At 37.8% G+C, this 10,700-nt stretch overlaps 1 protein-coding gene across 1 annotated transcript in view; it reads right to left on the bottom strand.

The window, feature by feature from the left end:
• Window positions 1-683: 683 nt before the first annotated feature.
• The window catches only part of Tars (threonyl-tRNA synthetase), a 20,203-nt gene continuing 10,186 nt past the window's right edge, over window positions 684-10,700 (bottom strand). The window contains exons 4-17 of the mRNA XM_023707457.1: window positions 10,608-10,696; window positions 9,934-10,055; window positions 9,350-9,467; window positions 9,097-9,161; window positions 8,937-9,015; window positions 7,896-8,042; window positions 6,893-6,991; window positions 5,532-5,698; window positions 4,028-4,190; window positions 3,609-3,746; window positions 3,184-3,261; window positions 2,922-3,022; window positions 2,713-2,817; window positions 684-931 (exon numbers count right to left, since the gene is read on the bottom strand). Of these exons, the coding sequence (XP_023563225.1) occupies window positions 844-931; window positions 2,713-2,817; window positions 2,922-3,022; window positions 3,184-3,261; window positions 3,609-3,746; window positions 4,028-4,190; window positions 5,532-5,698; window positions 6,893-6,991; window positions 7,896-8,042; window positions 8,937-9,015; window positions 9,097-9,161; window positions 9,350-9,467; window positions 9,934-10,055; window positions 10,608-10,696 (1,559 nt within the window). The 3' untranslated portion in view covers window positions 684-843. The remainder of the gene's footprint in view (window positions 932-2,712; window positions 2,818-2,921; window positions 3,023-3,183; window positions 3,262-3,608; window positions 3,747-4,027; window positions 4,191-5,531; window positions 5,699-6,892; window positions 6,992-7,895; window positions 8,043-8,936; window positions 9,016-9,096; window positions 9,162-9,349; window positions 9,468-9,933; window positions 10,056-10,607; window positions 10,697-10,700) is intronic.

The raw sequence follows: 10,700 nt of genomic DNA, 5'->3' as shown, positions 1-10,700 counted from the left end.
CAAGGTCCACATTTTTAAAAAATCAAAAATATATTTTGCTTTTGAGAGGTAACTGCTTTAAAAGAAACTTAAAAATCTGAATCCAATCAAATTAATCAATTCTCTTGAAAAACATACTACACCAGGAAAGAAATCCTTTTACAAATAAATCAAGTCTTTTGCAAGGTTGCCAAGAAATAAATATTAGCCTCCATATAAAATTACCATATGTGGTAACAGGAATTCTTTGGTACTATAGTTTGATTACGAACTGGTTTATGTTCATATATTTCTTAAAGACAGTATATACCTGAGAAAAATTAATTTTAATGCTCTAGAAGGATGATTTTGATGTTACAGTATTATTCAATGATTAACTTAACCATTCATAATTCTTTAGTATAGAATTACTATACAAAAAACAGGGTGTTCTGGTTTTTAAGATGTGAATAAATGGGTTATTATCAATATCTATACATGTTATTAAGTTAGTTTTGTGGTAGGACCGCAAAAACTTTGATATTAAGCTGAAAAATAGTCAAAAACCAGAAACTTCACATTACGATGAAGAAAAATTACTCTGTTATAGGATAGTTTAAACTTTTTTATATTCATATCATACTGAAGTATTTAGTATAGGCTGGTTTGGCTTTTAAAAACAGTGAAGATACGTAAGTGTATAGAAAACATTATCTGAATGTGTTCTAATCACAGAACCACTTTGAAAAGTGGTGATATAATTCATTTAGACTTACCACAGGTTAAAAATGCACAGTAATACTCTACATGTCACAAGCAGCATGATTTACTGGGAATAAGCAGCTATGAGAGCTAAAACGTATGCCCGACGTTAAGAAGAAGGTGCTATTTAATGGTTACCTTTTGGGCATACTCATCACATGTTGGTCCTACTGGAACAACCATCACCTGGCGAGGAGACAGCCAGAAAGGCCTGAAGGAGAAAATAAAAAGATCTGATGAGGACTGAGGCCATACACTAAGTGAAAACAGCAAACTTCTTTAGCACGTTTTCCTGAAACCAGGGTTATGTTCAAAACTTTGAAACTGACGCTTACTTGTTTTACTAAAGTACCCACTGAAGCTTAAGTACCCACTCGAGCTAAGTAAGGAACATCTGTAGCTAAGGTCTGTGTTATCAAGCAAGTAGCAACATGAAGCCTATTGCTTCAGTATAGCACATCATAAAACACCACGTACTGGCTGTCAGGAGTTAGCAAACTCAGGGGGCACAACTAGACACAACCCATAACAGATGTGGATGCAGTTCGGAGCGAAGGCCTTGGGTTCAATACTGAGTACTCTCAAATAAGCATGTAACTGTATTTTTTTGCAGACTACAAATGGATTTCTGATAACCTTCGGCCACTTTAAACAGTATCGTGAGCGCACACAAAACTAGCTAAAAAATAAAATAGATGCTGTGTACTACCTTTCCACAAAAAAATATAACATTACAAAAATGAGTTACAGTGAGTGTGGTTAGGTATGCCTATAATCCCAGCATTCAGGAGGCTAAGACAGGAGGATATCTCCTGGGCTACAAATGTGGTTCAAAGGCCAGTCTGTCCCAAAAAAGAAAAATAAATAAATTACAACACATTGATCAGCTTGGCATCTTTAATTTTTGTCTTCAATGAAAAAAATGACTGTCTCCCAAAACATGCCAAAATACTTGCTTAGTGCAGATCAATAAAGCTGAACAAGGTAAATAAATGAAAAACATACTCCTATATCAGACCAAAAAAAATACAAAAGTCCCCCTAAAATGCTATTTGAAAAGCAATGAAAATTCTTATATGCCTTCTACTAACAACTGCTAATCACACTGAACCCACAGTGAAGCTACTACATTTTCCCCACACCCACCACAAGTATTCTTTTTTTTCCCCCAGTACCAGGAATTGAATTAGAGCTTCGAACCTACTAGGTAAAGACTACCACTGAGCTACATCTCCAGCCTTTAAAAAAATTCTTACTTGAGATAAGGTCTCTTACATTAAGATACCTGGCTGGCCTCAAATCTACTATTTTACTGCCCAGCCCCACGAGTTGCTGGCATTTTAGGCATGTGCCGCAGACATGTTATCCAGGCCAAGTATTCTTCCTCCTCCCCTTTCTCTGCTCTTTTTCTTTTCTTAAAACTGAGCTACAGCCCCAGCCATTTTTAAAAATAATTTTTTTGAGATAAGGTCTTGCTAAGTTATCTGGCTGGACTCAACTTGTGATTGTCCTGACTAAGCCTCTCAAGTGTTGGGTCTGCAGGTGAAAACCATGCCTAGAATGGCAAAGTATTTCTAATGCTATACAAGCCGAGTTTAAATTATAATTCCTTATTTTTCAGTGATTATTTGTCATTAATTAAAAGTGACCTAGGGCTGGCGAGAGCCCAGCAGACTAATCGCCTGCTTAGGCAAGCACAGGAACCAAGGGTTTGATGCCCTGGTATCCCATCCTGCCCCTGGGTGCGCTTGAGTCAGCAAGAGAGTCCTGGTGTGGTGCTGCATGCCTGTAATCCTAGCACTGAGGAGGCTGAGAACAGGAGGATGACTACAGGTCCAAGCTGCACAGTGAGACCCTATACCAACTACATAAAAATAAATACAAGTGACCAATCAGAATCACATCCCATTTCACATCAATATTGGAAAGCAGACATTTTTTAGCCAGTTCACATATCAGAAAAAAATAAACGAATGAACAAAGAAAAACTACCATTTGCCCCCATAATTTTCAGTGAGGATAGCAATCATTCTTTCCACTGATCCCAAGATGGCTCGATGAATAATCACTGGCCTTTTCTTATCATCACCATCATGGCTAAAAAACAAAAGAATTTATTTTGGCTTGTTGTATGTATTTCTATATATGTTTACTTACATATTCCTGGAGAAGCATATTAAAAGGAAACAGCAGACACTTACCTCACGAAAGTCAGGTTGAACCTGATGGGCAACTGAAAGTCCAGCTGGATGGTTGCACACTGGTGGTAGCGACCAATCGCATCCTTTATCTGTATGTCAATCTACAAAGCCAAGACTGGGCTATAAGATGCTGTGACCGCGGGAGCCAGCCTCAGCTGCTGGGCTACTGCTGATATGCTCCGCATGCCCCCACTTATTTTAAGACAATCTCTTTTCACTCACAAATGAAAATCACATTACCCAAAACTACTTCACTACTGACCTTTGGACCATAGAAAGCTCCATCGCCAGGATTTAATTCCCACTTTTGACCGAATTCATTCAGACTGTTTTCAAGTTGCTAAAAATAAAAAATGATTTGTATATTTACTGAAATGCAACTTTCTTTTTTCCAATCTATTCTGAAACTATTATAATTACTTTCACAGATCACTATTCCCTGCTTTGTGATTGTCTACCTAAAACTACTTCCAGACAAACCTCCTTTAAAGCTTGCAATTTAATAACTGGAAAAAAACCCTAAAACATTTAATCAATTCTAAAATACTATAATACTTTAAACCCATACCAAACAAAAATGATCTTACTCTAACAGCAACTATTTCTAATTTTCTCTTTTTTAAATTTTTATAAAGAAAAACACAATGATTTCAGACAAATAGCATCTACACCAAAACCACCACTTACTTTCTCAGCTTGGTTCCATATTTCAATATCACCAAGGAATTTTTCTGGGCGAGTAGAAAGGTTCAGTTTGAAAGAAAACCCAAATACATTATACACTGTATGGAGAAAGTCCAAACAGCCTTTTATCTCAGCTTCGATCTTAAAAAAAAAGAAATAGTGGTTGTCACTTATTAGTTTGTGTGTTTTTGTGGTACTAGACTGGACTCAGGGCTTTGCATCACGCTAAATCCCCAGCCCATTTTTATTTGAGACAGTGCCAGTAATTCACTAAGTTGCCCAAGCTGAGCTCAAACTTTGAGATCCTTTTGCCACCCTAACCTCTCAAGAGTACTGGGACTATCAGCGTGCACCTCTATACCCAGCCTCCCCGGCTTACTTCACATTTCTTTTAAATAATTTTAACCCATAGGGTCTCATACCTGCTCCATGGCACAGAATATATGTGCATCATCCTGCTGGAATCTTCGTACCCGGGTGAGTCCTGTCAGCGCTCCTGACAGCTCATTCCTGTGCAGTACCCCAAAATCGGCCACCCGAAGAGGCAACTCTCGCCAGGACCTTGGCCGATGATCAAACATAAGGCTGAAGGAAAAATAATCCACTCATTTCATTACACAAGTGCGTCGAGAGGCAGCCTAATGCCAAGTGATTGCCTAGCACATGAGGGACCTCAGGTTCAAGCCCCAGCACCAAAAAATAAAAATCACAATCAAACATTTTTCTGTTATATCTAACTATATGAAAAGTTATCAAATGAAAAAGCATGGATTCTACTTGTATGAGAAACATTTGTTAAATCCTGAGTTTCCTACATTAATAGAAGTAACTGCGTGAATAAAATGGCAAATGGTAACACAATCAACCATAGCCAATAGGTAATAAAAAATGTATTCCAGGAAAACCTTGAGTCAAATTCTTACATTCGATATTTCCACTAAGAACAGGACTGCCTTTAAGATTTAAAAAAAAAAGGCAGGAGTGGTGGTGCCTGCCTATGCCAATCCCAGTACTCTGAGGCTGAGGTAGGAGGACTGTAAGGCTGAGCCCAGCTTGAGCCATTTAGCAACTTACTGAGATTCTACCCAAAAAGACAATTTTAAAAACAGCTGGGGATGTACTTCAGTATAAAGACCTTGGGATTAACAGTTATTACCATAAAAAAGAATGTTACCCATAAACAAATGGCTTGGTTAATAAAGTCAGATTTGGTCTCTGACCAGACCCCAAAGTGCTTTGGTCTTCTTGTTAGTCAAAAGATGCTTCAGGTCTTAGGAAAACTAAAAATGAACTCAGACAATTCTGACACTGACACATACATCCCAGTTTCTTCTCCAAGTTTCTTCTCACTTCCTCCATTCCATGGGCCTACCAGAAGGGGTGAGCACTGAGTTAGCAATATCCAAGAGTGCCCCCAAGTCCTTCCAGAAATGGTGCTTTATCTTCTAAAAGCAGAAAATAGAGCAGCCCCAAGAGAAGGAAGACTACCCAAGGATATTAATTCATTAGCCATAGTTTTGGAAAAAACACATTTCTTTTCTGAGATACTTATTTGGCTAGGCTGGCCTTGAGCTCAGGATCCTCCCATCTAAAACTCCAAAGCAGCAGGGTTTACAGGCATGCCATACTACTCCCTTTCATTTAAAAAAAGAAGAGAAAAATCTAGAGAATTCACTACATCCCAGTCAACCTCTGCGTTATATCCCGGCTTCTTCACTGCTGTAACCCCAGCATACCACTCAAGAATGTGTACAGACATGGGGATCTAACTGGTTATGGAAGCTATTATGATACAATGTTGTAAATATTCTTCTGATTACATAATTTGTTTTTAACAAAAATTCTTCTGAAAGAGGTAAAGCAATCTAGGACTAACTATAGCATATGAAAATCTTTTAATAGAAACTCCTCGCTGCTAATTAGTACCAGTGTCCAGGGCAATTCATGGGCTTAAGAGCAAAAAGCTCCTTCTCCACCTCGAAGGAGAACATGTTCTCGCTGTAGTGCTGCCAGTGGCCAGAGGTCATCCAGAGTTTGCTGTTGAAGATGTTTGGGGTGACCACCTCCTGGAATCCTCTTTTCCTGTATTCACTCTGTTAGGGAACAAACAAAACAGACATGCAGACAAATCAATGCTCCAGAGGGAGTTAAAATTAAAAGGTCAATTTTACACTATCTAGTGAAGTTCAAGACATGCAAATTCCATGACCCAGAAATTCCACCTGTGGTATATGCCAGAGGAAACTCTTACATGTATGATGGGGCTTATGAAAATAAGGCTACTGTAGCATGGCTGGCAATATGGAAAAATTAAAATTTGTATCAGTGTACACCAGTAAAACACATAAGCACACTGCAGTAGGTACACAGAATAATATGCAACAAGTAAAACTAAAGTGAATTTGTATCTATCTAAAAAAGATCACAGTTAATGTGCATTGACATACACTTAAGTCACAGTATAGCTATGAGGCAGATGTTAATGAAATGAACAAAAAGGATCCATGGCAACTCAAAAACAATAGTTTCTCTAGGAAAAAAGAGGGAATAGATCAAAAAGGATCTTCAAAACTGGTCTTTTCTTTCCTTTTCTTATACATAAAGATTCTGTATCTTAAAAAATGATGAAGCAAATATAGCCCAATGTAAATATATGTTAAATTACGTGGTGAGTACTCATACTGCCTATACAGTAAGTATGCTTAAAATATATTGTAATAAAAAAGAAAAACAACATGAAAACTTGTTTTCTCAAGGGAAATACAAACTTTTTTATCAAAATAGCATAAATCTCCTGTCTTTAAAGGGCTATAGGTCCCACTTCAAGATCACCAGGTTTTCTCTATATATATTTCCATGTATATGGACAATGTCAGTATTAGGAATAAATAATTAACAATTTATAGGACCTCAAATGTCCACTTTTATTTATGTCCTCTCAAACACATCATCCTACTTTTCACCAGACTTTATTTTTATATTTTAGGGAAGGGTCTACAGGGTGTTCAGGGTCTCACTACTAGATCAGACTCAGGACTCCTAGTGACCTGCCTCTTTACAGCCTTCCAACAGCTGGGATTACAGGCACATGCCACCATGCCCAGTCTCAAGTGTTGTCTCAGCATGCTACGGGGGCAGGGCCAGCACAGCAGGCCTGGGAACCCCCAGCCCCTGCACCTGCTTGCAGGCGCTTTAATCTGCTGAGCTATTTGGCCAGCACTTAACAAACATTTTTAATGAAATCACTGTATATCCTAAATCTTCAGAAAATAAAAAATGTATTTTACCCTAATGAATTCCATGAGTGTATTGTAAATGTAGGCTCCCTTCGGCAGGAAGAAGCAGCTTCCAGGGCTGAGTTCATGGAAGAAATACAGTTCTTGGTCCTGGGCAAAGGCAGAACAATATATCATACATGTTCAATATTTTAAACTAGGGCCAATCCTGAATAAAAAGAAACCATGTCAGTGTTTCTGGAGTACAAATTAATGACACATTACAATTGACTGCAGCTTAGTACAAGTCCATTTTCTGCCTGTTAACAGTCCTCAATTCAGTCAAGTTTATCCGGAAGTGACATGGACCTCAGCTTGATGGTTTTCATAGTTTTAACACCTCTAGTGAGTCACAGTGAACATTTCTCCCACATCCTTTCCCCACAATTATACCCAAATCCACCAACAGATGCCAGCTTCCTCAGTGCTGGAACTGAGGAAGGAATGTTAAGGAATATTTCTATCTAGTCTAATTTCCAGCTCAGCGGACATTTAGAATAGGTAGAGAAAAATGATACAATCCGGATACCAGGGGCTTGAGTCCAGTTATAAAACAGTTCAACTCATTGTTCTGTATTTCAGTTCCACTTCTACAGACTGAGAGTAGACAGTTTCCAAGGTCTAGTTCTTCAGCTTTACAAAATGCTGCTCTAGTTTGTAGAGAACTATACGTCAACAATACTCATAACAGTAGTAATTAAAAAAGATTATGTGACAACCAGTAAGTATTTACAGCTTGTGCAGCACACAACACCACAGGCACTGGAAATCTAAAGTGACTTTTTTTTTTTTGGCCTTATGCCTTTAGGATATTTCTGGTTTTGCAGGAGTAACTGGGTTCGAACCACAGCATCCTGAGCCTGAATGCTTGGTTTAAGCAGGAACTTAAACCACTGAGCTAATGGGCAGGCCCCTCTAAAGTGACACTTTAAATGAAATTTCCAGTATGTTCTTAACTCAAGTTTCAAATGAAAGAATTAAGGCAGTCTAGACACATCACTGTTCTTTAACATACCCTCCCAATTTTCCTGTGATCTCTGTTTTTAGCTTCTTCTTGGAACTTCTCCCACTCTTTCAACATTTTGGGATCTGGAAATGAAATGCCATAAATCCTCTGGAGAGTCTCCATATCTGCTTTGCCTTCCCAGTATGTGGAGGAATTCTGAAAACAAGGATCATTCATCATACAGCATTCAAATCTATAAACATCTCACTTGAGAGATGTGATTTCTGAGAAGCACCTTACATGGCAAACTCATCCTGAGAGTACTAACCTCCCCCCTCTCTCCTCCCTATCTTTCCTTGATTACTGCTATTACTGCTATTGCTACTAGGACCATTACCAGCACTGCTAGGTTTTATGAGACAGGATCTTGCTACATAGCTCAGGCTAGTCCAAATTCAACCACTCTCCTGCCTCAGCCTCCCAAGTGCTGCGATTACAGGCATGTGCCACCATATGAGCCACACTCATCTTTTTGATAAGATAAATGGCATAAAATGTACACACCTGCTATATAGCTTACACTGCTTTAAAGCCCAGAATAACTAGACTCATTCTGCAGAACAAGTTAGCTGTCTAAGACCACTTTCACAAGGACTACTCTTAACCGCAAGAGCATCCCACACAAAGTAAACAAAACTGGAAATGAACCAAGAAAAATGTCTTGAGATGACTTAGCTATTCTCACAACTTAAAATACAATCTAATAATCACCATGTTTATGGATCTGACAGGCTCAGTTGTACTAAGAACTTGGGCAATTATTAAGAAACACAGAAAAAGCATGTAGCTGCAGAGTAAGTTTTAAAATTTCTAGAGCCATGTCAGTGCATTACTGCATGACACTGAACTGCTCACCTTCTCCATGAGTTGGCTTCAGTGATAACCTACTTAGAAGACAGCATGCAAAAAGAAGTCCTCTTACAGAAACAAAAAATGACAAAAAGAGAAACCAATGAAAGCTTAAACATATATATGTTATCATATTTATGTTCTATATACCTGTATGAGACAAACACATTTATATGTAACTTTTAAAGTTCCACTGCTTACTTTGTGAACTTTTAAACTCTTAATTTTGCCAGTGTGTCTGACATGAGGACCGCGGCAGAGGTCAATCAAGGGGCCACACCTAAAGATGAAATGAAGAGTTTTAATAAAAATGAACTGATAAATATATCAGTTGCATTCAATGATATTTAGTAATTCTCACCTATAGACTGTTGTAGTTGGGGTATTTACTTTTTCATTCAATATCCGGCATTTGAACTTGTTGTACTAAAAATAGGAAAAAAACTTTAAAACTTAACATTTACTCCTAAATACTATAGCTAAAATGTAATTCAAAGTACACTTATTAGAACATGGTATATATGTAAACATACCAATACTTTGTGCCATAAAAAAACTGTTTCAAGTGATAGTAACAAATGAAAGTGGAGGTCATTAGTTATGGTTCAACTTACCTTAAACATTTCCAGTAGAGTTTCCTTCTTAACTTCCAATCGTTCAAAAGCTTGTTTCTCTTTAATGATTTTCTTACATAAAGTCTCCAAAGAAGAGAAATCATTGCTGGACACACCTCTGAATAAAAGAAAGTATAAATCTCTCTACATCCTACTCTAATCACACCATGGCTTTGAAGGATGTTTCTTTAGAATACTTAAACTATACCCTTTCGCCATATATTAGAAATTATAAATAAATGTCATAAATTTTCATATTTTCAGCGCTTCTACCTTGGTTATCATGGTGACCTTTCCCACTAACAACCTCTGCCCCTAACTATTAGCAGGTATAAGAACAGGATCAGATCAGCTTCATTTTACTTTCCATCGTACTATAGGGCTCTACCTCCATCAGTCCAGAGCTAGAACTCATCAGAGCCTATATTACTGCAAATAAATTGCAGCACTTCATGTTCTAACAACTGGAATATGTTGTGACAAAGAAATGAACTTTGAACCCTTCATGCTCTTTTACTGAGAACTCTGAAAATAACAGTCCCACAGACATTCAGATTGCATTTCTCTTTAGTTACATGACTTACCCTTCTTCAAGGTACATATCATAATAGAATCCACTTTCTATTGGTGGACCATAACATAAACATCCACCGTAGACTCTCTCCATGGCTTCACCCATGATGTGAGCACTCGAGTGCCAATAAACCTTAAAATATAAAGAAAAAGAGACGGCTTCAGTCTCAGCACATAAAGTCATGAGTTGATACTGGTTGGTAGAAAGAAATTTCTTTTTGGACTGGGGGTTGAACTCAGCACCTTGTGCTTGCCAGGCAAGCACTTATGCCACTGAGCAATTGCCCAAGACAAAATTTATTATAAATAATCCAATACACAAAAATCCAAATTTAAAAATCTATTAATTACAGGGTGATTCTATCCATAGCCAAAATTAAAAAGGTTGTAATTGTGAAATGTAATTTCTAGGAATATTATTCATCATACAGAATGGAGCTTGTTTCATGAAAATGACCACGACTGTTTGTCTCACCGAATGCAACAGCCTGGGTTCTTCTGAGTCATTTTGCTCATTGTCCCATGTCCCAAGTGCTATGATCTGGGCTCTAACTGGCTATGAACAAGACTTACAAATTACATGTTTTTTATCTTATTGTCCCAGAACAAACAATGGGATACAACTACAATGTACAACACAGTAATAAAAAGACATGGACAGTGAAATCAAATGGCAGAAACTTACTGCTTGAGCTTCCTCATCCTCAAACTTAAGAAGCTCTAAGGTACAATCTTCCTCCAGAGGCCGGTCCAGATCCCAAACAACTTTGTTCACTTT

The sequence above is a fragment of the Octodon degus genome, unplaced genomic scaffold (assembly GCF_000260255.1).
Source record: "Octodon degus isolate 3935 unplaced genomic scaffold, OctDeg1.0 scaffold00293, whole genome shotgun sequence".
NCBI classification, from domain to species: Eukaryota; Metazoa; Chordata; class Mammalia; order Rodentia; family Octodontidae; genus Octodon; species Octodon degus.
Note: the sequence above shows the minus strand (reverse complement) of the source record. Positions and strands in the feature narration are given on the sequence as shown.